This window comes from Lagenorhynchus albirostris, chromosome 5 (genome assembly GCF_949774975.1).
Source record: "Lagenorhynchus albirostris chromosome 5, mLagAlb1.1, whole genome shotgun sequence".
In the NCBI taxonomy this organism is placed as follows: Eukaryota; Metazoa; Chordata; class Mammalia; order Artiodactyla; family Delphinidae; genus Lagenorhynchus; species Lagenorhynchus albirostris.
In genome coordinates this window covers 29,718,944-29,744,252 of record NC_083099.1, presented here as the reverse complement: position 1 = coordinate 29,744,252, position 25,309 = coordinate 29,718,944, and the positions used below count along the sequence as shown (strand labels likewise).

Sequence of the window (25,309 nt, the reverse complement as noted above, 5' to 3'; positions counted from 1 at the left end):
TTTAATCTCAATATGTTAACAGTTATCTCCCCTAGGTTAAATAAACTATTCTAAAAGTACTTTAGCAAGTAATCCTTTTTTAATACCATCAGCAGCTAGTACATTTTCACTTATTTTTAAAGCATATACTAACGATGTCTCTGGACTCATTTATATTTGATTGTTCTTGTAATTAAGCCATAAATCTGTTAGGCAATAATCAAGACAGAGGGGTACAGCCTGTGATCACTGAACAGATTAGAGCCCTTCACCTTAGCCTGTATTCAACTAGCTAAACAATAGGTGGTTCCAAAAATAAAATACTAAAATGCAGGCTCAGTTAGGATAATTATTTTCCCAAAGTATTCTGCAGTTTATTATCTTGAAGGAATTTACCATCATAATGTTGAATGGTTTTATGGGACAGAGACATTCCAATGTAAATTGCCACTTTATAAATGTAAACCCCAATGTTTGAGAATGTATGAAAGAATAGGGCCTCCTATCTGATTCTTCTTTCAGGTTGCTTTTCAACCTCTTAAACATATAAAGTAAACATTTTGGAATGATCTACCACCAAGTGCCATGTTTAGTTCTGCACAAAGCAATTAAAGGGGCTACATGTAAAGTGAAATATGTATCTAGAAATGTATGCAGGATATTGAGAAGTCTTGAAATTCATTTGACAATGTAGGAAAGGTCTAAGGATGTAGACTTTAGGGTAACAGCTATTTTGATTAAACGGTCATTGTGTCAGGCACTCTACACACATGAACTCATTTAATCCTCACAATATCTCCGATGGGACAGCAAAAATGGCATAATACCTATGAAGGGGAATTTGCCAATATCCAACAAAATTGTATACATATTTTTCCTTTGCCCCAAGCAGTCCCACTTTAGCAATCTACCCCACCAACACACCTGGTACAAGTACGAAATGACACACTATTATTTGCTGCACATTATTTCCAGCAAAAGACTGACCCAAAAGACTCTCAATATTATATCCATATAATAGATCATATATAGCCATAAGAAAATGAAGCTCTCCAAATAAAGTTATGGAGTAATACCCAGGATATACTGTTAAATTAAAACGTAAGGCACAGAACACCATATAAAGTATGCTATTCTTTGTAGGAGACAGGAGATTGAAACGGAGGAGAATGGAGAATAAGAATACACATATTTGTACGTGTGCATGCATTCATCTATATTTGCAGAATGAAACACTGGAAGGATAGACCAAAAACAAATAAAAATGGTTACTGGTAGGTAGCAAAGGGGTGTAGAGGGAGGCATATAAGAAAGACATCTCTAAATATATATATATATTTTTAACATGGTTTTGACTTTTTAACTATGTAAATTTTTTACATATTTCCAAAAAATAAAAATAGAAAACATAAAAGAGGTGAAAACCCTCTTATGCTAAATTTAAGTCAGAAATGTCAATATGAATGCGTGATTTAAACATATGTGTATATATAGAGAAATATATATATTTCTTAGCTCTGTGTACGAATGGTGCCTAGCAGAAATGATAACCAATTGACAATGAGTAACCCTAGTAACAAGATTTTGATCTTTACACATTACTCTATATCAAAAGGAACAAGGACTCGTGGGAGATTCCTGTGCTAGGGTAATGTAGTATCAGCCTACAAGGTGACTCCCAATTGACCATTGTCTCCTGGTATTCATGCCCTTAATATAATCTCTTCTGAAAATGAATAAGGCTGACGTGTAATCTAAGGAATATTGTGGGAATTATATTGTATGACTCTTGAGGTCATAAAACACACACAAGTGTCCACCTTACTCTCTTTTGGACCATTCCTTCTGGGGGAGGCTGGCAGACTTGAAACAGTCCTACTGAGAGGTCAACATGGTAAGGATCTAAGGCCTCCTACCAACAATCAACACTAACTTGCCAACCATGTGAAAGAACTGTTATGGAAGAAGCAAATTTACTATCAAGACTTCAGAGGTTAAAGCTCTGCCTAACATCTTAAGTGCAACCCTATGAGAGAATCTAAACCAAATTAACAGCTAAGCCACTCACAAATTTCTGACCCACAGAAACTATATGAGACCATGAATACTTTAAGCCTCTAAGTTTTGAAGTATGGTAGTCCCCCTCTATCCATGTGGGATACATTCCAAGACTCCCAGCAGATGTCTGAAAATGCAGATCATTCCGAACCCTATATATACTGTGAATTGGTACAGCCACTATGGAGAACAGTATGGAGGTTCCTTAAAAAACTACAAATAGAACTACCATATGACCCAGCAATCCCACTACTGGGCATATACCCTGAGAAAACCATAATTCAAAAAGAGTCATGTACCACAATGTTCATTGCAGCACTATTTACAATAGCCCGGAGATGGAAACAACCTAAGTGCCCATCATCGGATGAATGGATAAAGAAGATGTGGCACATATATACAATGGAATATTACTCAGCCATAAAAAGAAACGAAATTGAGCTATTTGAAATGAGGTGGATGGACCTAGAGTCTGTCATACAGAGTGAAGTAAGTCAGAAAGAGAAAGACAAATACCGTATGCTAACACATATATATGGAATTTAAGGAGAAAAAATATCATGAAGAACCTAGGGGTAAGACAGGAATAAAGACACAGACCTACTAGAGAATGGACTTGAGGATACGGGGAGGGGGAAGGGTAAGCTGTGACAAAGCGAGAGAGTGGCATGGACATATATACACTACCAAACGTAAGGTAGAGAGCTAGTGGGAAGCAGCCGCAGAGCACAGGGAGATCAGCTCGGTGCTTTGTGACCACCTAGAGGGGTGGGATAGGGAGGGTGGGAGGGAGGGAGACACAAGAGGGAAGAGATATGGGAACATATGTATATGCATAACTGATTCACTTTGTTATAAAGCAGAAACTAACACACCATTGTAAAGCAATTATACTCCAATAAAGATGTAAAAAAGAAACCATGCCTATGATAAAGTTAATTGATAAATTAGGCATAGTAAGAGATTAACAAAAATAACTAATAAAATAGGACAATTATAATACTGTAATAAAAGTTATGTGAATGTGGTCTCTCTCTCTCTCTCAAAATATCCTGTATAAATTTAACACCTTTTCCATCTTAACTAAGAACTCATCAAGCACTGTGGCTATCACTTTTGCAGTTTGAGGTGTGACAGCAAAACTAATAGGAATTTCTTTTTCCTTCCTCACAATTTCAGATAGAAATCTATTCTTAATGAAGATCTTAGCAAACTCAGCATATGATTTTTTTCTTTCCTTGTTAAGTCTAGAACTTTCACCTATTCACTTAAAGGAGGCACTTATGGCTTCTCTTTGATATATCCGAATTGCCAGCATCACTACTCTTGGGCATTCAGGCGATATTAAGTAAAATAAGGGTTACTTGAACACAAACACTGCAATACTGTGACAGTCAATCTGATGACCTACAACAACCACTAAGTGACTAACTGGTGGGATACACTGGACAATGGTATGATTCAACGTCCCGGGCAGGATGGAGAGGGACAAAGCTGGATGGCATGAGATTTCATCATGCTTCTCATAACAACATGCAACTTCAAACTTATCAACAGATTACTTTCGGAATTTTCCATTTAATATTTTTGGATCATAGCTGACTGGTAACTGAAACTGTGCGAAGAGAAACCATGGGTAAGGGACCACTACTGTAATTTCTTTTACGCAGGAATAGATAACTAACATAAGCAATAAAGGTAGAAAGTGAGACTGGGACATTTTGCTCTGAAAGAAAGCATTCAAAAAATGATGACATGTCAAAATAATAAGAAATTAGCCTGAAGGGGCTGTCATTCAAAATTGGGACATAACATATTCTTAAAACTTTTATTTTGGAAAATTTCAAAAACACTCATTTTGTCATTATTGTTTCATCAATTTTCCTAAAGGTTTTTTTCTTCCATAGCATTTTAAAATTTTAAATGTCTTTATTGGAGTATAATTGCTTTACAATGGTGTGTTAGTTTCTGCTTTATAACAAAGTGAGTCAGCTATACATATACCTATATCCCCATATCTCCTCCCTCTCACCCTCCCTATCTCACCCCTCTAGGTGGTCACAAAGCACCGAGCTGATCTCCCTGTGCTATGCGGCTGCTTCCCACTAGCTATTTTATACTTGGTAGTGTATATATGTCAATGCCACCCTCTCACTTCCTCCCAGCTTACCCTTCCCCCTCCCCGAGTCCTCAAGTCCACTGGCTATGTCTGCATCTTTATTCCCATCCTGCCCCTAGGTTCTTCATAATTTTTTTTTTTTTAGATTCCATATATATGTGTCAGCATACGGTATTTGTTTTTCTCTTTCTGACTTACTTCACTCTGTATGACAGACTCTAGGTCCATCCACCTCACTACAAATAACTCAACTTCGTTTCTTTTTATGGCTGAGTAATGTTCCATTGTATATATGTGCCACATCTTCTTTATCCATTCATCTGTCGATGGACACTTAGGTTGCTTCCATGTCCTGGCTATTGTAAACAGAGCTGCAATGAACACTGACCCTTTTCTGAATTATGGCTTTCTCAGGGTATATGCCACGTAGTGGGACTGCTGGGTCGTATGGTAGTTCTATTTGTAGTTTTTTAAGGAAACTCCATATTGTTCTCCATAGTGGCTCTATCAATTTACATTCTCACCAACAGTGCAAGAGGGTTCTCGTTTCTGCACAACCTCTCCAGCATTTATTGTTTGTAGATTTTTTTGATGATGGCCATTCTGATAGGTGCGAGGTGATACCGCATTGTAGTTCTGAGTTGCATTTCTCTAATGATTAGTGATGTTGAGCATCCTTTCATGGGTTTGTTGGCAATCTGTATATCTTCTTTGGAGAAATGTCTATTTAGGTCTTCTGCCCATTTCTGGATTGGGTTGTTTGTTTTTTTGATATTGAGCTGCATGAGCTGCTTGTATATTTTGAAGATTAATCCTTTGTCAGTTGCTTCGTTTGCAAATATTTTCTCCTTTTTTTTTTTTTTTTTTTTTTTTTGCGGTACGCGGGCCTCTCACTGTTGTGGCCTCTCCCGTTGCGGAGCACAGGCTCCGGATGCACAGGCTCAGCGGCCATGGCTCATGGGCCCAGCCGCTCCACGGCATGTGGGATCTTCCCAGACCGGGGCACGAACCTGTGTCCCCTGCATCGCCAGGCAGACTCTCAACCACTGCGCCACCAGGGAAGCCCTCTCCCATTTTGAGGGTTGTCTTTTCGTACTGTTTATGGTTTCCTTTGCTGTGCAAAAGCTTTTAAGTTTCTTTAGGTCCCATTGCTTTATTTTTATTTCCATTTCTCTAGGAGGTAGGACAAAAAGGATCTTGCTGTGATTTATGTCATAGAATGTTCTGCCTATGTTCTCCTCTAAGAGTTTGATAGTGTCTGGTGTTACACTTAGGTCTTTAATCCATTTTGAGTTTATTTTTGTGTATGGTGTTAGGAAGTGTTCTAGTTTCATTCTTTTACATGTAGCTGTCCAGTTTTCTAAGCACCACTTATTGAAGAGGCTGTCTTTTCTCCATTGTATATTCTTGCCTCCTTTACCAAAAATAAGGTGACCATATGTGCGTGGGTTTATCTCTGGGCTTTCTATCCTGTTCCATTGATCTATATTTCTGTTTTTGCTCCAGCACCATACTGCCTTGATTACTGTAACTTTGTAGTAATAGTCTGAAGTCAGGGAGCCTGATTCATCCAGCTCCGTTTTTCTTTCTGAAGATTGCTTTGGCTATTCGGGGTCTTCTGTGTTTCCATACAAATTGTGAAATTTTTGGTTCTAGTTCTGTGAAAAATGCCATTGGTAGTTTGATAGGAATTGCACTGAATCTGTAGATTGCTTTGGGTAGTATAGCCATTTTCACAATGTTGATTCTTCCAATCCAAGAACATGGTATACCTCTCCATCTATTTGTATCATCTTAAATTTCTATCATCAGTGTCCTATAATTTTCTGCATACAGGTCTTTTGTCTCCTTAGGTATGCTTATTCCTAGGTATTTTATTGTTTTTGTTGCAATGGTAAATGGGAGTGTTTCCTTAATTTCTCTTTCAGATTTTTCATCATTGCTGTATAGGAATGCAAGGGATTTCTGTGCATTAATTTTGTATCCTGCTACTTTACCAAATTCACTGCTTAGCTCTAGTAGTTTTCTGGTAGCGTCTTTAGGATTCTCTATGTATAGTATCATGTCATCTGCAAACAGTGACAGCTTTATTTCTTCTTTTCCAGTTTGGATTTATTTTATTTCTTTTTCTTCTCTGATTGCTGTGGTTAAAACTTCCAAAACTATGTTGAATAATAGTGGTGAGAGGGGCAACCTTGTCTTCTTCCTGATCTTAGTAGAAATGGTTTCAGTGTTTCACCATTGAGAACGATGTTGGCTGTGGTTTTGTCATATATGGCCTTTACTGTGTTGAGGAAAGTTCCCTCTATGCTTACTTTCTGGGGATTTTTTTAATCCTAAATCGGTGTTGAATTTTGTTGAAAGCTTTTTCTGCCTCTACTGAGATGATCATATGGTTTTTATCCTTCACTTTGTTAATATAGTGTATCACATTGATTGATTTGCCTATATTGAAGAATCCTTGCATTCCTGGGAAAAACCCCACTTGATCATGGTGTATGATCCTTTCCTGGGAAAAACCCCACTTGATCATGGTGTATGATCCTTTAAGATCCTGTTGGATTCTCTTTGCTAGTATTTTGTTGAGGATTTTTGCATCTATGTTCATCAGTGATATTGGCCTGTAGTTTTCTTACTTTGTGACATCTTCGTCTGGTTTTGGTATCAGGGTGATGGTGGCTTCGTAGAATGAGTTTGGGAGTGTTCCTCCCTCTGCTATATTTTGGAAGAATTTGAGAAGGATAGGTGTTAGCTCTTCTCTAAATGTTTGACAGAATTTGCCTGTGAAGCCATCTGATCCTGGGCTTTTGTTTGTTGGAATATTTTTAATCAGTTTCAATTTCAGTGCTTGTGATTTTTCTGTTTATATGTTCTACTTCTTCCTGGTTCAGTCTCAGAAGGTTGTGCTTTTCTAAGACTTTGTCCATTTCTTCCAGATTGTCCATTTATTGGCATATAGTTGCTTGTAGTAATCTCTCATGAACCTTTGTATTTCTGCAGTGTCAGTTGTTACTTCTCCTTTTTCATTTCTAATTCTATTGATTTGAGCCTTCTCCCTTTTTTTCTTGATGAGTCTGGCTAATGGTTCATCAATTTTGTTATCTTCTCAAAGAACCAGTTTTTCATTTTATTGATCTTTGCTATTGCTTCCTTCATTTCTTTTTCATTTATTTCTGATCTGATTTTTATGATTTCCTTCCTTCTGCTAACTTTGGGGTTTTTTTGTTCTTCTTCCTCTAATTGCTTTAGGTGTAAGGTTAGGTTGTTTATTTGAGATGTTCCCTGTTTCCTGAGGTAGGATCGTATTGCTATACACTTCCCTCTTAGAACTGCTTTTGCTGCAACCCATAGGTTTTGGGTTGTCGTGTTTTCATTGTCATTTGTTTCTAGGTATTTTTGATTTCCTTTTTGATTTCTTCAGTGATCTCTTCATTATTTAGTGTATTGTGTGGCCTCCATGTATTTGTATTTTTTACAGAATTTTTCCTGTAATTGATATCTAGTCTCATAGCGTTGTGGTTGGAAAAGATACTTGATATGATTTCAACTTTCTTAAATTTACCAAGGCTTGATTTGTGACCCAAGATATAATCTATCCTGGAGAATGTTCCATGAGCACTTGAGCAGAAAGTGTATTCTGTTGTTTTTGGATGGAATGTCCTATAAATATTAAGTCCATCTTCTTTAATGTATCATTTAAAGCTTGTGTTTCCTTACTTAGTTTCATCTTGGATGATCTGTCCGTTGGTGAAAGTGGGGTGTTAAAGTCCCCTGCTATGCTTGTGTTACTGTTGATTTCCCCTTTTATGACTGTTAGCATTTGCCTTATGTATTGAGGTGCTCCTATGTGGGGTGCATAAATATTTACAAATTGTTGTATCTTCTTCGTGGACTGATCCCTTGATCACTATGTAGTGTCCTTCTCTGTCTCTTGTAATAGTCTTGAAGTCTATTTTGTCTGATATGAGAATTGCTACTCCAGCTTTCTTCTGTTTTCCATTTGCATGGAATATCTTTTTCCATGCTCTCACTTTCAGTCTGTATGTGTCCCTAGGTCTGAAGTGGGTCTCTAGTAGACAGCATATATACGGGTCTTGTGTTTGTATCCATTCAACCAGGCTATGTTTTTTGTTTGGAGCATTTAATCCATTTACATTTAAGGTAATTATCGATATGTATGTTCCTATTCCCATTTTCTTAATTGTTTTGGGTTTGTTATTGTAGGTCTTTTCCTTCTCTTGTGTTCCCGCCTAGAGGAGTGCCTTTAGCATTTGTTGTAAAGCTAGTTTGGTGGTGCAGAATTCTCTTAGCTTTTGCTTGTCTGAAAAGGTGTTAATTTCTCCGTCGAATCTGAATAAGATCCTTGCTGGGTAGAGTAATTTTGGTTGTAGGTTCTTCCCTTTCATCACTTTAAATATGTCCTGCCACTCCCTTCTGCCTTGCAGAGTTTCTGCTGAAAGATCAGCTGTTAACCTTATGGGGATTCCCTTGTGTGTTATTTGTTGCTTTTTCCTTGCTGCTTTTAATATTTTGTCTTTGTGTTTAATTTTTGAGAGTTTGATTAATATGTGTCTTGGCATGTTTCTCCTTGGATTTATCCTGTATGGGACACTCTGTGCTTCCTGGACTTGATTAACTATTTCCTTTCCCATCTTAGGGAAATGTTCAACTATAATCTCTTCAAATATTTTCTCAGTCCCTTTCTTTTTCTCTTCTTCTTCTGGGACCCCTGTAGTTTGAATGTTGGTACATTTAATGTTGCCCCACAGGTCTCTGAGACTGTCCTCAATTCTTTTCATTCTTTTTTCTGTATTCTGCTCTGCAGTAGTTATTTCCACTGTTTTATCTTCCAGGTCACGTATCCGTTCTTCTGCTTCAGTTATTCTGCTATTGATCCTTTCTAGAGAATTTTTAATTTCATTTATTATGTTGTTCATCACTGTTTGTTTGCCCTTTAGTTCTTCTAGGTCCTTGTTAAACATCTGTTGTATTTTTCCATTCTATTTCCAAGATTTTGGATCATCTTTACTATCATTTCTCTGAATTCTTTTTCAGGTAAACTGCCTATTTCCTCTTCATTTGTTTGGTCTGTAGGTTTTTACCTTGCTCCTTCATCTGCTGTGTTTCTCTGTCTTCTCATCTTGCTTAACTTACTGTGTTTGGGGTCTCCTTTTCGCAGGCTGCATGTTCGTAGTTCCTGTTGTTTTGGTGTCTGTCCCCAGTGTCTAAAGTTGGTTCAGTGGGTTGTGTCAGCTTCCTGGTGGAGGGGACTAGTGCCTGTGTTCTGGTGGATGAGGCTGGATCTTGTCTTTGTGGTGGGCAGGATCGTGTCCGGTGGTGTGTTTTGGGGTGTCTGTGACCTTATTATGATTTTAGGCAGCCTCTCTGCTAATGGGTGGGGGTTGTGTTCCTGTCTTGCTAGTATTTGGCTAGGGTATCCAGCATTGTAGCTTGCTGGTCATTGAGTGGAGCTGGGTCTTAGCGTTGAGATGTACATCTCTGGGAGAGCTTTCACCATTTGATACCTGGAGCTGGGAGGTCTCTTGTGGACCAGTGTCCTGTACTCAGCTCTCCAACCTTAAAGGCACAGGCCTGACACCTGGCTGGAGCTCCAAGACCCTGTGAGCCACACGGAAAAAGAGAAAAAGGAAAAAAATATATGTATCATTGCTCCCAAAGTCCACCGCCTGAATTTTGGGCTGATCCGGTGTCTATTCAGGTATTCCACAGATGCAGGGTACATCAAGTTGACTGTGGAGATTTAATCCGCTGCTCCTGAGGCTGCTGGGAGAGATTTCCCTTTCTCTTCTTTGTTTGCACAGCTCCTGGGGTTTAGCTTTGGATTTGGCCCTGACTCTGCGTGTAGGTCTCCTGAGGGCATCTGTTCTTCGCTCAGACAGGGTGGGGTTAAAGTAGTAGCTGATAGGGGGCTCTGGCTCACTTAGGCCAGTTGGAGGGAGGGGTACGGAATGTGGGGTGAGCCTGCGGCAGCAGAGGCCAGCATGATGTTGCAACAGCCTGAGGTGCGCCTGTGCTCTCCTGGGGAAGTTGTCCCTGGATCACAGGACCCTGGCAGTGGAGGGCTGCACAGCCTCCCTGGAAGGGAGGTGTGGATAGTGACCTGTGCTTGCACACAGGCTTCTTGGTGGCTGCAGCAGCAGCCTTAGCGTTTCATGTGTGTCTGGTGTCCGCACTGATAGCCGCGGCTTGCACCTGTCTCTGGAGCTAGTTTAGGAGGTGCTGTGAATCCCCTCTCCTTGAGGACCCCGAAACAATGGTCTTCTGTAGCATTTTAAGGCAAGTTCTTTTTATATCATTTCACCCCTAATATTTAATTATGTCTCTAACAGATGAAGATGCAAGAATAATTAAGCTTTGCATCTCCAACAAAATTAAACAATAATTCCTTATTATCATTTCATACCCAGTCCTTTGTTTTCTCAGTCTCTACTTTTTGGAGTCTTCCCTATATTCGTATCTAATGTAATGTTTAATATGGTTAAATTTATGTCAGCCATTGGGCTATTTGTTATCTCTATTTCTTATGTCTTTTTTTCTCCCTTCTCTTCATCCTTTACTGCCTTCTTTGCAGTTAAACATTTTTTAGTGTGCTATTACAATTTCTCTGTTGGTTTCATTTCCCTTTTTTAGGTATAAGTAGTTACTCTAGGGATTACAATATACTTCTTCAACTTATTACAACTAACTTCAGATTAATAATGAATTAATTATAGCAAAATACAGCAATTTTACTCCAAGAGAGTTCTATTTCCTTTACCCTTATTTGTGCTATCTCACATATCTATATATATTATAATCTTAATACTACAGTGCTATAATTGTTGCTTTAAATAATCTCATGTCTCTTTAAAAATTAAAAAAAATATACTATACAAAGCCTTTTTTTTTTTTGCAGTATGCGGGCCTCTCGTTGTGGTCTCTCTCATTGTGGAGCACAGGCTGCGGACGTGCAGGCTCAGCGGCCATGGCTCACGGGCCTAGCCGCTCCGCAGCATGTGGGATCTTCCCGGACTGGGGCACGAACCTGTGTCCCCTGCATCGGCAGGTGGACCCTCAACCACTGTGCCACCAGGGAAGCCCTACACAGCCTTTTATATCCACCCACATATTTACCATTTCTGGTACTCTCTATTTCCTCCTGTGGATTAGAGTTTCCATTCTTTATAGCTGGAAGGACTTCTTTTAGTATTTCTTCTAAGGCAGGTCTTCTAACATGTCTCTCAATCTTTGTTTATATGGGAATGTTTTTATTTTCACTTTCATACGTGAAAGATAATTTTACTGGATTTAGAATTCCTGGTTGGCAATTTTGTTGTCTTTTGGTGATTGTCATTCTACTGTCTTCTGGGCTTAACTACTTCTGATAAGTCAACTGCTAATCCTATTGCTGTTGTCCTCCACATGAGTTATTTTTTTTCTTACAGCTTTCAATATTTTTTGTCTTTAGCTTTCAACAGTGTGACTACCCTGTGTCTAGAGGTAGATATTTTGTGTTTATACTATTTGGATTTTCTTAAATTTCTTGGACCTGTGGACTAACATTTGCCATCAAATTTGGGAAGTTTTTGGCAATTCTTAAAATGTTTTTCCTTCCTTTTCCTTCTCTTACTCCTTTTTGTAGGACTCCATTACAGAAATTTGGTGACTTGATGTTGTTTCACACATTTCTTAGGCTCTGTTCATTTCTCTTCACCTTTTTTCCTGTTTTTTTTCCAGAATGAATAATTTCTATTAATCTTTCATGTCCACTGTTTCTTCTGTCATCTCAAATCTGTTGAGCTTATCTAATAAATTTTAAATTTCTGTTACTGCACTTTTCAACTCATGAATTGTCATTTGAAAAATTGGAATTACTGAGATTCCTTATTTGTTATCTTTTCCTATAATTCTCTGAACATATTTTCCTATAATTCTTTGAACATATTTATAAAAAAGGGCTCTGAAGTATGTGCTAAACCCAACAATTGCACCTACTGAGAAAACATTTCTACTGTCTACTTTTTTCCCCTGAGTATGGCCACATTTTACTGTGTTTTTTTTTGCATGGTTCCAATTTTTCTGGAAAAGTGGACATTTTTTGATAATATTCTATAATAATTATGTATTTAAAAAATATTTTTCTAAGTGTCATTTTAATAAATTAAACTTAAACTGTGTAATTTGTCTCTCCCATGATGTGTGGCTTCTGTTGGGAATTTTTATTCTTATTTTTGTTTTTTAGCCTGTCTTCCTGGGAGTCTCCTCTGTGTTTCAATAGATCACTAGTCAGCCAATGATCTGGGTAGAGGTGGTGCTCAAATGATCCAAATTTATAAGGCTCCTCGCCTCTGAGACCTGATCTGTTGTGGGATAGAGAGCACATTCAAACTTCAGCCACTGTGTAAGTTTGCTTGACTTTTATTTTCCATTGGGTTCTCTCTCTCAGGTTTCCCAGTCAGCCAGGGATGTATGAAGAGTTTATTAATCCTTTTATAGCTTTCTCATTTCTAGCATTTTTTGTTAGATTCTTGGCTGGTTCACTATTCTTACCAACTTGCAGACACAATCTCTGAATATCACAGGTACAGGATTTCCTTGTTTCTGCCATTTCTAGTTGACAAAGCTGTGGATTTTTTCCCATTTGTCCCATATTGAGTCTGCTCCCTTGACAGCAAAGTTGCTGGTTTTTACATACAGTGCCACTCTGGTAAAATTACAGATGTCACCAATCAAGCCTGTGGGTTCTGTGTATACTGTAACCCTAGGCAGGAAGGCTGTAGACTCACTCCTACAGCTTTAACCTGAAGCTTCAGCAGTTTTCCAAGAATACAAGCACACCTCATTCTTATGTTTTGCAGATATTGCTTTTTTGAAGAAAACAAATTGGAACTTTGTGACAACCCTGTGTTGAGCGAGTCTATTGGTACCATTTTCCCAACAGCATTTGCTCATTTTGTGTTTGTGTGTCTGTTTCTGTGCCACATTTGGTAATTCTTGCAATATTTCAAACTTTTTCATCATTATTATTATACCTGTTATGGTGATCTGTGATCAATGATCTTTGATGTTACCATTTAATTGCTTTGGGGTGCCAGAAACTGCACCCATATAAAATGGGGAACTTACTTGATAAATGTTGTGTCCCACTGCTCCACCAACTAGCTGTTCCCCCATCTTTTCCCCCTTCCTGAGACTCAACAGTATTGAAATCAGGCCAACTAACAACCTTACTAACCCCTAATAAGTCTCTAAGTGTTCAGGTGAAAAGAAGAGCCACACATCTCTTGTTTTAAATCAAAAGCTAGACATGATTAAGCTCAGTGGGGAAGGCATGTTGAAAGGCCAAAAGCTAGGCCTCTTGAGTCAAACAGCCAACTTGTGAATGCAAAGGAAAAGTTCATGAAAGAAATAAAAAGTGCTACTCCAGTGAATACATGAATGATAAGAAAGTGAAACAGCCTTATTGCTGATATGGAAGAAGTTTTAGTGATCTGGATAGAAGATCGAACCAACCACAACATTCCATTAAGCCAAAGCCTAATCCACAGCAAGGCCCTCACTCTCTTAAATTCTATGAAAGCTGAGAGAAGTGAGGAAGCTGCAGAAGAAAAGGCTGAATCTAGTTCATGAGATTTAAGAAAAGAAGCCATCTCTATAACATGAGTTCAAGGTGAGGCAGCAACTGCTGATGTAGAAGTTGTAGCAAGTTAACCAGAAGATCTAGCTAAGTTAATTAATGAAGGTGCCTACACTAAACAAAAGATTTGCAGTATAGACAAAACAGCATTATATTAAAAGAAGATGCCACGTAGGATTTTCATAGCTATACATTTGGTGACTTTAAGTTGAAGCCAATGCTCATTCACTATTCTGAAAGCCCTAGGGCCCTTAGAAATATGCTCAATCTACTCTGCCTGTTCTCTATCAGTGGCACAACAAAGTCTGGGTGACAGCACATCTGTTTACAACATGGTTTAGTGAATATTTTAAGCCCACTGCTGAGACCTACTGCTCAAAGAAAAGATTCCCTTCAAAATATGACTGCTCACTGACAAAGCATCTGGTCACCCAAGAGCTCTGATGGAGGTGCACTATGAGAATAATGTTTTCATGCCTCCTAACACAATATCCATTTTGCAGCCCATTGATCAAGGAGTAATTCTGACTTTCAAGTTTCATTAGTAAAGAAAGAGATTTTGTAAGGCTATAGCTGCCATGGATAGTGATTCCTCTGATGGATCTGTGCAAAGTCCACTGAAAACTTTCTGGAAAGGATTCAGCGTCCTAGATGACACTAAGAATATTCATGATTCAAGGAGAAAAGGTCAAAATATCGACATTAACAGGAATCTGGCAGAAGTTGATTCCAATCCTCATGAATGACTTTGAGGGGTTCAAGATTTCAGCGGAGGAAGGAACTGCAGATGTGGTGAAAATAGAAAGAGAATTAGAATTCAATGCAGAGACTGAATATGTGATAAATCTCATGACAAAAACTTTAACAGATGAGGAGTTGCTTCTTATGGAGGAGCGAAGAAAGTGGTTTCTAGAGATGTAATCTACTCATGGTGAAAATGCCGTGATGATTGTTGAAATGACAACAAAGGATTTAGAATATTACATGAACTTAGTTGATAAAGAAGTGGCAGAGTTTGAAAGGTCTGACTCCAATTTTGAAAGAAGTTCTACTGTGGGTCAAATGCTATCAAACAGCATTGCATGCTACATAGAAATTGTTTGTGAAAGGAAAAGTCCATCAATGAGGCAAACCTCATTTTTGTCTTATTTTAAGAAACTGCTACCAGCAAAAAGATTGCAACTCGCTGAAGGCTCAGATGACAGCATTTTTTTAAAGCAATAAACTAGTTTTAAATTAAGGTATGCACATTGTTTTTCTAGGCATAAGGCATTGCGCACTTAATAGACTACTGTACAGTGTAAACACAACTTTTTACGCATCAAGAAACCAAAAAATTCATGTGACTAGCTTTACTGCAATATTTGCTTTATTATAATGGTCTGGAACGGAACCTACAATATTCCAGGATATGCCCATAAATGCTTCTCAATTTGTTGTTTTATCTCTGGCTAATTTCCAGAGCCCTGATATGGGTTTTGATAGTTTTTCCAGTTTTACACTTTTTTTTTTTTTGGTAGAGAGGAATTGCCTACCTTTTCACACTACCAGAGCCAGTCTTTCCATCACGATTATCTCAATTCATCTTAAATAGCAATAACACCCGCATTATTAGCCCCATACTACAGGTAAGGAAATTAGCAAAGAAAATAGTCAACTGTCCAAAGATTACATAGATGTTAAGTGGAAGAGCCTCCAAAACTAGGCAGTTTGCCTTCAGAGCCTTTCTGTACCTTTAACAAATATGAATGTGAAAATTCGTAAGATACTAGACTAGAAGGAGGCACAGGTGCTATAGAAGCATGGATGCAAAGAATCTATTTTGGTACCTGAGTAGACAGAATATAAGATGAACTACCACAGCATATATCATTTACAAAAAATATTCAAATATTTAAGACAGTTAATTACATTAAAAGCTTTCTTTTTTTGGTAGATTTCTAATATAACTTACTCTCTTGCCGGTACCCCTTCCCACTGGAGGATGTGCCTCAGCAGCTTGACGAATCGTACAAACCATTAGCTCTATAAGAGCACTCTCCTGACGGTCAGACATTGCTAAAGTGAAACAAAACACATTAGTATGAGTAGGTAGTTTTACAATAGCCATGTATCAAAACTGAGCACAATTATAAAAAACTGTAGTCTATTACTTAAAGACTAAAGTTCTATTCTTTGTCCTTTCCTTGTTTTAAGAATAATATGTGCTTGTCGTAAGTCAAACAAGAAAGAGATATACAAAGTAAAAAAGACAATAAACTCTGGTTTCTTCTAATACTTGGTCTCTTGTAATATACTTCTGAATTAGGCAATGCCAAAATTTTCCTTCTATATCACTTCAAAGCTCATATATCTTTCTTTTACTTTTAGCAAAAAAAGAACATGCTATATCTTTTCAAAAAATTAATAGATTTTGAATATCTTTCAAGTCACATGACATGTACAAATAATTATGTTAAATAATTATGTTATTACATAATTTGTGTTCCACAATTTATTCAGCCTTCTCCTATTAACATGCAAATTTCCCCCCAATTTTTGTCACGTTTACAAACAATGCAGTAATAAATATCATAAGTACACATGTATTTATGTAACTGATACTTTTATTTCTATAGAATAAATTTCAAGAGAGGGAGCAATGACTCAAAAGTTAAAATCTTGGTACTGACAAATCAAAAAGGTTACTTACTGCAATCCACACCTCCAACTGCAATGATGAGAATGTTTGGTTCCTCATATCCCTGCCAGCACTTGATGTTACAAGTCCCTTTAATGTTTGCCAATCCAATGATTGAAAATGGTATGTTATTTTGCTCCTGCCTAACTACTAAGTAGTGGAGTGTATTTTCTTGTTTATTAGTTTAAAATTTTTTGGAGATTTTTAATGTTTATTCTCTGCTAATTTTTCTATTGTTATTCACCTTTCTTGGATTCTTCTTTTTTTACATTTATTTATTTATTTATTTTTGACTGCGTTGGGTCTTTGTTGCTGTGCGTGGGCTTTCTCTAGTTGCGGCAAGTGGGGCCTACTCTTCGTTGCAGTGCACAGGCTTCTCATTGCAGTGGCTTCTCTTGTTGCGGAGCACGGGCTCTAGGCGCACGGGCCTCAATAGTTGTGGCATGCAGGCTCAGTAGCTGTGGTTCATGGGCTCTAGAGCGCACGCTCAGTAGTTGTGGTGCATGGGCTCTAGAGCGCAGGCTCAGTAGTTGTGGTGCATGGGCTTAGTTGCTCCGTGGCATGTGGGATCTTAACGGACCAGGGATTGAACTAATGTCTCCTGCACTGGCAGGTGGATTCTTAACCACTGCATCACCAGGGAAGTCCCTAACTTTGTCTTAAATGATGCAAATATTTTCTCCCAGTTTGTTCTTTTGTTTTTAGACTCTTCATGGTATCTTTTGTCAGAAATTATTAACTTCTACAAAGTCATATCTGTATTTATTTTTTTATGGCTTTCAGATTTCTCTTTTCTTTCCAGTTTTTTTGAGAGATAACTGACATACAATACAATATAGGTTTAAGTTGTACAGCATAATGATTTAACTTATATATATCGTGACATGATTATCCCAGTAAGCTTAGTTAACATCTATCATCTCATACTGATTAAAAAAAAAGGCTTCTGGATTTCTTTTATTGCTTTCAAAGATCTCCTTTCTCCTAGAGATTATAGAAATATATTTTCTTCTCTGTCTCCATCTGTTGCTTGCTTTTACATCTTTAATCTGTCTGAAATTTATTTCTGCCGATAGTATCAAGTATGGGTCTGTTTATTCCCACCAGATGAGCAGTCAATTATGCCTCTACCATTATTAAATAAAACCAGCTTTCCCTGGTTTATTTGAAATGTCACCTTTAAACATGTTTTAGGTGCTTATATATACTTAGATCTATTTCTGGATTTTTTATTTAGTTTCACTAATCTATTTTTCTATTGCAAGGACACACTGTTTTGATTATAACAGCTTTATAATGTTATAATATACCTTAATGTGTAACTTAATTCAACTAATTTGAATATTTAGTTGAACAAATTTCCCTTATCTAGTCCTTTTCCTAAAAAATTTCTATAAAGCTAGTAGCAAACAATTAAATATTTTCTATGTGTAAGGCACGGTTATAAGTGATTTATATGTATTTATTTGTTTTATCCTCAAAACAATTCCAAGAGCTAGGAATTAATATCTTCACACTTTGAAGATTGGGAAAATGAGCCACGGAGAGGTTAAATAACTTTTCAAAGCACTCAGTAGTAGAGCCAAGATATGAACCCAGGTAGTCTGACTCCAAGGTCTATGCTCTTAAGCACTATGCTATACCACCTTTTTAAAATAAGCTTGAAATTCTACATTAACTTTTATTTTTTAATTTTATTAGAGTATAGTTGATTTGCAATGTTGTGTTAGTTTCAGGTGTACAGCAAAGTGAATCTGTTATACATACACATATATGCACTCTTTTTCAGATTCTTTTCCCATATAGGCCATTACAGAGTACTGAGTAGAGTTCCCTGTGCTATATAGTAGGTCCTTGTTAGTTATCTATTTTATATATAGTAGAGTGTATATGTCAATCCCAATCTTCCAATTTATCCCTCCCCCACCCACCCCACTGGTAACCATAAGTTTGTTTTCTATGTCTGTGACTCTTTTTCTGTTTTGTAGATAAGTTCATTTGTACCCTTTTTTTTAGATTCCACATATAAGCAATATCATATGATATTTGTCTTTCTCTGTCTGACTTACTTCACTCAGTCTATGTAATACCCTTTTTTTAAAAAATAAATTTATTTATTTTCTTTTTGGCTGCGTTAGGTCTTCGTTGCTGCACACAGGCTTTCTCTAGTTGCAGCAAGCGGGGGCTACTCTTCGTTGAGGTGTGTGGGCTTCTCGTTGCAGAGCATGGGCTCTGGGCACACAGGCTTCAGTAGCTGTGGCACGCAGGCTCAGTAGTTGTGGCTCACGGGCTCTAGAGAGCAGGCTTAGTAGTTGTGGTGCACGGACTTAGTTGCTCCACGGCATGTGGGATCTTCCTGGACCGGGGCTCGAATCCGTGTCACCTGCATTGGCAGGCGGATTCTTAACCACTGTGCCACCAGGGAAGTCCCAGTCTATATAAACTTTAAAATCATTTTGCTTAGTTCCTTCTCTCACCTCCCAGAACTCTCTCAAACCTACTGGAATTTGAACTGGTATTTTTAAGAAAATTATACATTACACTGGGAAGAACTGACATTTTAATAATCTTTTCAGCCAGGAACATGATATAGCTCTTCATTTATGATATCTTATTTGACATTATTTAATGAAACATTATGATTTTATTCACACTGATTCTGTACTTTTCTTGTTGAATTCATTCCTATGTATTTTTAAAGATACATTTTTGAGACTAATTTGAATAGTTTAATTTTATCTTTCTGTCTCCCTCTCTCCTTCCTCTCTGTTTTCTCTGTATACTTATTTATGTTAAAGACCAATTTAAAAAAAAAGACCAATAGATGTGGGGATTATAGACACAGAACTAGGCATAAATTAAAAGAAAAAAATATTAAGCTTTAGAAATTGAGAAGTTTGTACTGATTATTTCAAAATAAACTGGGACAACAGCAATGAAAAGGCAAACAAAGGCATAACATCTTATCCCTTATTCTGTACCAAAATCATCCTAAGCAGGAATATATATGTACATCTTAATTCAATCATTTTTTGTTTCACATTTTAATTGTGATAGAAAAAGCACATGAACTTTAGCTTGTCTTAGGAAAACCACAAGAAACAGCTTCAGCTTTCCATTTATACTCCCTGATCCAATAAAACAATCAAGTTTCTATTTTATGATTCTAGAATTTCATATTTTTTTCAATTTGGCTGGGGATAGAGGAATGACAAGATTGTCTATGAACTAAATGCATTTTCTATTATTTATGAAAAAAAATCTAGTTCTATGGAAAGTGAGGAGAGAAAAACTTACCTAGTATAGAAACATTCCACTATTATACACTAAAATCCATACATTAGTGTTGAAGAAAAACTCAACCTTATACAGTGTCCAATGCCATCAATTTTATTAGTTTATAATTTGAAACCATCCATTCAGATATGGTAAACTCAAAACATTTGAAATTTAACTGAAATCTCTTTGGGGATAAAACAGCAAAATCAAATAATAAAATTGAAAACAAAGCAAGCTTTAAGCCACACACAAGAGCCAAACAGCCACAATGATAGAAAGGAAAGGGTGGTTGTTCGCACTATGAATTACCAAATACCTACACAACTTTCTAAGTCTGCAGAAACCTCTTTACACATCATCCCCATTTTCTCATTATTGATTTCAGTCTTATCACCCTGAACTCTGGATTTTCTCCTTAATATCACTGAAAAGAAACACTAAAAAGTCACCAACAACCTAAATCTTCACTTAAAGCTGATGGTCTTTGCATAGTCCTTTTTCTCCTCTGCAATACGTGATATTATTAACCATAGCTCTCTTGAACACCCTCTTTACTGGGCCTTCTATAGTGTACAATGAACTCTTACTATCCTTTTTATATAGCTTGCTCTCACTCTTTCTTGCTCTTCCTGCTTTTGTCCCCTTCCTATCCACAATCTTTAAAACTCACCATGGGCTTTTTCTTTCTATAATCTATTTTTATCTTTTACATTTTTATCATATCCCATAGAAACCACTCCAAACCATGTTGACAAAAAGCATTTTTTTTAATACGAATTTGATCACATCCCTCCCCTGTTTAAAATCCTTCAGTGGCTCCCTATTACACTTAGAATGAACTAAATAAATCCACTTATGATTATGGACTTAAATGTTCTACATCATCAGGCCTCTGCCTCTATCTCATCTAGTGCCACTGGCCCACTGTGCTCAAGCTACTGCAGCTCCTGGAATATAACAATATCATTCATGCTTCAGATACTCTGCAATTGCTATTTCCTCTATCTAGGCAGCTCTTTTTTTGACACTTCCCATGGCTAGCCCCCATATCCTTTAGATTCTTGGCTCACAGGTGGCCTCCTTAGAGAGATCTTCCTTTTGGGATTCAATCTAAAGATGGACCCCTTCTTACTGTTATTATCCATCACAGATACTTATTAACTTTTGAAATTATTCTGACCACTTAGTTTTGGTCTGCCTTCGTCACTTGAATGTAAGTTCCATATGGGCAGTGAGCTGACCTTGTTTAAGACTGCACCCTCAGTGCTTAGTATAACAGCACATAGAAGGTGGTCAATAAATATTTTAAAATTATGAGTGAATTAATGATTCCCTACTTGAAGAATTCCACTTATATACATTACTTCACCCATCAACTGGATCACAGAATTCTAGCATTAGAAATGATCACAGGGCTTCCCTGGTGGCACAGTGGTTAAGAATCTGCCTGCCAATGGAGGGGACACGGGTTCGAACCCTGGTCCGGGAAGATCCCACACACCGCACAGCAACTAAGCCCATGTGCCACAACTACTGAGCCTGCATTCTAGAGCCCGCGTGCCACAACTACCGAAGCCCACGTGCCTAGAGCCCGTGCTTCGCAACAAAGAGAAGCCACCGCAATGAGAAGCCTGTGCACTGCAATGATGAGTAGCCCCCGCTCGCCGCAACTAGAGAAAGCCCATGCGCAGAAACGAAAACCCAACACAGCCAAAGATAAATAAATAAAAATAAATATATTTAACAAAAAAGAAATCATTAGCTTTCATTGCAAGCTATCAAATGTTTCAAAAACTGTTTAAAAAAAAAAAGAAATGATCACATAAGTTTATCTAATCAAAGAGCCTTCTTTATAAATGAAGAAGCTAAGACCCAGAGAAGTTAAATGACTTAGTTACGGCCCTGTTTTTGCCTGATTATTTGTTACCCAGACCTTCACATTACACTAAAAATTTATCCAGCAATTTGATTTTGCTGCAGAATACACATACATCCCCAAAAAACCCTGTCCCTTAAAAACACTGCAAGGCAGTCTTACAGCAGCTGTGATTTATTATTATTTTTCTTTTCCATCATGGTTTATGACAGGATATTGAATATAGTTCCCTGTGCTACACAATGGGACCTTGTTGTTTATCCATTCTAATATATAATAGTTTGCATCTGCTAGTCCCAAACTCCCAATCCAACCCCCTCCCCCGACCAGCAACCACAAGTCTATTCTCTGTGTCTGTGACTCCACTTCTGTTTTGTAGATAAGTTCATGTGTGTCATATTTTAGATTCCACATATAATATCATATGGTATTTGTTTTTCTCTTTCTGACTTACTTGACTTAGTATAATAATCTTTAGGTCCGTCCATGTAGCTGCGAATGGAATTAAGTCATTCTTTTTTATGGCTGAGTGGTACACTGTATATATGTACCACATCTTTTTTATCCATTCATCTGTTGATGGACATTTAGGTTGTTTCCATGTCTTGGCTACTGTAAATAGTGCTGCTGTGAACACAGGGGTGCATGAATCTTTTCGAGTGATAGTTTTGTTCTGACATATAGCAGTTGTAATTTAAATTGCTATTGGTAGTCTTTGACAATGTGTCTGTTTTCCCAAATTTTAGTCCTATATTTGCAACTGCTAACTAGACTTTCATCCACTGGAATATCTATCACACTTCACTTATGTAAAGTATAACTAAATTTCTAATTAGTCTTAAGGAAATAAGTAAATCACTAATGGCATTTTGTTATGATAAAATATAGCAAAATAGTAGCTCAGAATATTGATTTGGATACCATTCCATACCAGAGCTTATATGTGGCACAGCAAACATATGGACAAATGTATGAAAAAAAGTTGAATCATGATTTCAAAACAGTCCTGGACTTGTTACACATAAATTCTCCAGCCTTGCCTTCCCAGATTCAATCATACCCTAAAACTGTGGTTGACTTAAAATTTTTTCCCCATTTTACAACTCACTTTTCTAGCTAAAATCAAACCAACCAAACCAAGCCAAACCAAACGAAACCAAACCTAACCAATCTCTTGACTGAAAGTTAAACCCAATGTCAACTAAACTTAAATCACAAAGAAAACCTAATAATACATAGTTCTTTTAAGAAGGTAGATCCAGGGCTTCCCTGGTGGCGCAGTGGTTGAGAGTTCACCTGCCAATGCAGGGGACACGGGTTCGTGCCCCGGTCCGGGAAGATCCCACATGCCACGGAGTGGCTGGGCCCGTGAGCCATGGCTGCTGAGCCTGCACGTCCGGAGCCTGTGCTCCGCAATGGGCAAGGCCACAACAGTGAGAGGCTCGCGTACGGCAAAAAAAAAAAAAAAAAAGGAAGGTAGATCCATCTAGAACACCTTGATGACTGACAGAGTAATTACTATTTTCTGACTGACACATCTTATTTAAATGAGAGTAAAAAGTTAACAATACCAAATCATAGCACCTTGGCTCTTCTTCCCGTAATTTATTATGTCCCCTGCTTCCCTTCTCCTTGGATATAACCTTATAGAGCATACTTGACAAAAAGAAAAATGGCCTGGGATCATAAATAAGAAGCTCTAGCCTACTCTGATAATTTGCTGATTTTATGGCCACAAGCAAGGAAGGAAAATGGATGAAATGTACTATTAAATACTATGCCAAGCGTTTTGCTCAAGTGTTGACTGGGCTGTAGTGATTAGAAAGGAAATTGATTTTACTAGATAAAATATTAAGATTAGTTAGAAATAGATTTATGAGGTCAGGGAACTTAGCAGGAACATGTATTAGCAAAATAAAGACAATGTAGAATGTATGTTCATGTTCCTCTGATCACTTCAAAAGTGAAAGGAATCCAGAGTACAGGTGAGAGTTTGACCTAGTGAGCAGAAGGTCCTGTCAACTTAATAATAGACCTGTCTTCTTACCAAAGATATGGAGGGAAAAACACACATGCAAATATAGTAGATAATAATCAGAGGTGGGGTCAAATATACTATAATAAATTCTACCTTGAAAGAAGGTCTGGGGAATTTTGGGGAAGGATTTGTGTTACAGATTAAGAATGAGGGGAAAAAAAAAAAAAGAATGAGGTTGTGAGGCAAATATCTTGAATTTAAAAGCAGTAATTTCAGTCAGTTTACTGGAGTGTATTTGGGTACGATGCATAGCTATCGTTTCTCTCACTGAATCTGGTCAAAGCCAGAGCAGATAATACCAATTAGCATCACTGCTTGGAAAGAACACTGGGGGATGGTCATTAAACTGTTTAGGTAATCTACTGCAGGTGATGGCTCATTCCGCTCTTATATCCCAGAGGGTTGAACTACATAGAAAAGCAGGGGAAACAGAATAGGGAATCAATAGTATACTATTTTATTTAATCCTCACAACAACTATATAAGGTAAATAAGAAAAAGAATCCCTATATTATAAAGAAAAGGAAGACTAAGGAGCAGAAAAAATGAGGACGTAAGTCACAAAGGACAGAGTTAGAAATCTGAATCTGTTTCTTTTGATTCTAAAGTCCATGTTTAGTTCATTACAAGCCTCACTTACATCAAGGTATCATCTACATTTTAGGACTCTGTATGGATTAAACAGTAGTTCTTTAAACTACTGTTGTGGGCTAGATTGAAAAACAAGCTATACAGAGGAAAAAGCATTGCTAGTTTTAAGGAGCTAATATTCATATAATCTTTTAGAATATAAATGCTTTATTAAGTATCCATTTTGCTGTTCATGTTATTACACAAAGTGTAATGTAAGATGCATACTTCAGAAATTATCAATATAGTAATTATTTCTCCCTATTTCTTGAATAGCTAGGTAAGTGACTTTATTTTTGATTTCTTTATTTTAATTTTTAAAAAGATATAATAAAAGAGGGGATGATTATGGTCTAATTAAATCATTGTATGTGAAAGGTTAAGTACACATACATAGCAAAAAGATTCTGCATGTGCCTTTTTTTTTTTTTACATTAAGTGTGTCAGTACTTTGTGTCTCAAATCAGCATAAAGAAAACTTTTTTGAATGCTACATAACATTTACAGGATTTTAAAAACTTGTGTGGCATGAATGGTAGTAGTCCTAATACAGAAAGATGTTATACACTATTGAGACATCCTTGCTTGTTATAGGAAACAAACTGTTCTCTTTGCAAAAAAAGACACACAGTACGCTTGCATATACTCATTTGTAAGAAGTGATCTATACAGGGTGGTATGATAATTAATGCAAACCCAAAACAATATGTAAATCAACTTATAGAAATACTATACCTTCCTCTCCTTGAACAGGTTCTTCTAATAACAATTCTGTCATACATTCCCAGTCTTTCAATAGTTCTTGAGAGCTCTCCCACAAACTGTCCACCAAGTAGGCAGCATGTTCGTGTAACTAAAAATAACAAATCAAATGTGATTGAAGAACATTTAATGAAGAAACTAGTAGTAATATATTGAGTTGTTAAGCCATTTTCTTCATAATTAAAACTGCTTGGTCACAATGTTTCCAAGAGCCACTCAGAGAACTATGTATATATATACACATACATACA

General features: G+C 37.2%; 1 protein-coding gene across 4 annotated transcripts in view; it reads right to left on the bottom strand.

Moving 5' to 3' along the window:
- STAG1 (STAG1 cohesin complex component) overlaps positions 1-25,309 on the bottom strand; it is a 435,356-nt gene that overhangs the window by 52,044 nt on the left and 358,003 nt on the right. For all 4 annotated transcript variants that reach the window (XM_060149789.1, XM_060149788.1, XM_060149790.1 and 1 more), the window contains 2 exons: positions 25,032-25,149; positions 15,748-15,851 (listed from right to left, as the gene is read on the bottom strand). In XM_060149789.1, the coding sequence (XP_060005772.1) occupies positions 15,748-15,851; positions 25,032-25,149 (222 nt within the window). The remainder of the gene's footprint in view (positions 1-15,747; positions 15,852-25,031; positions 25,150-25,309) is intronic.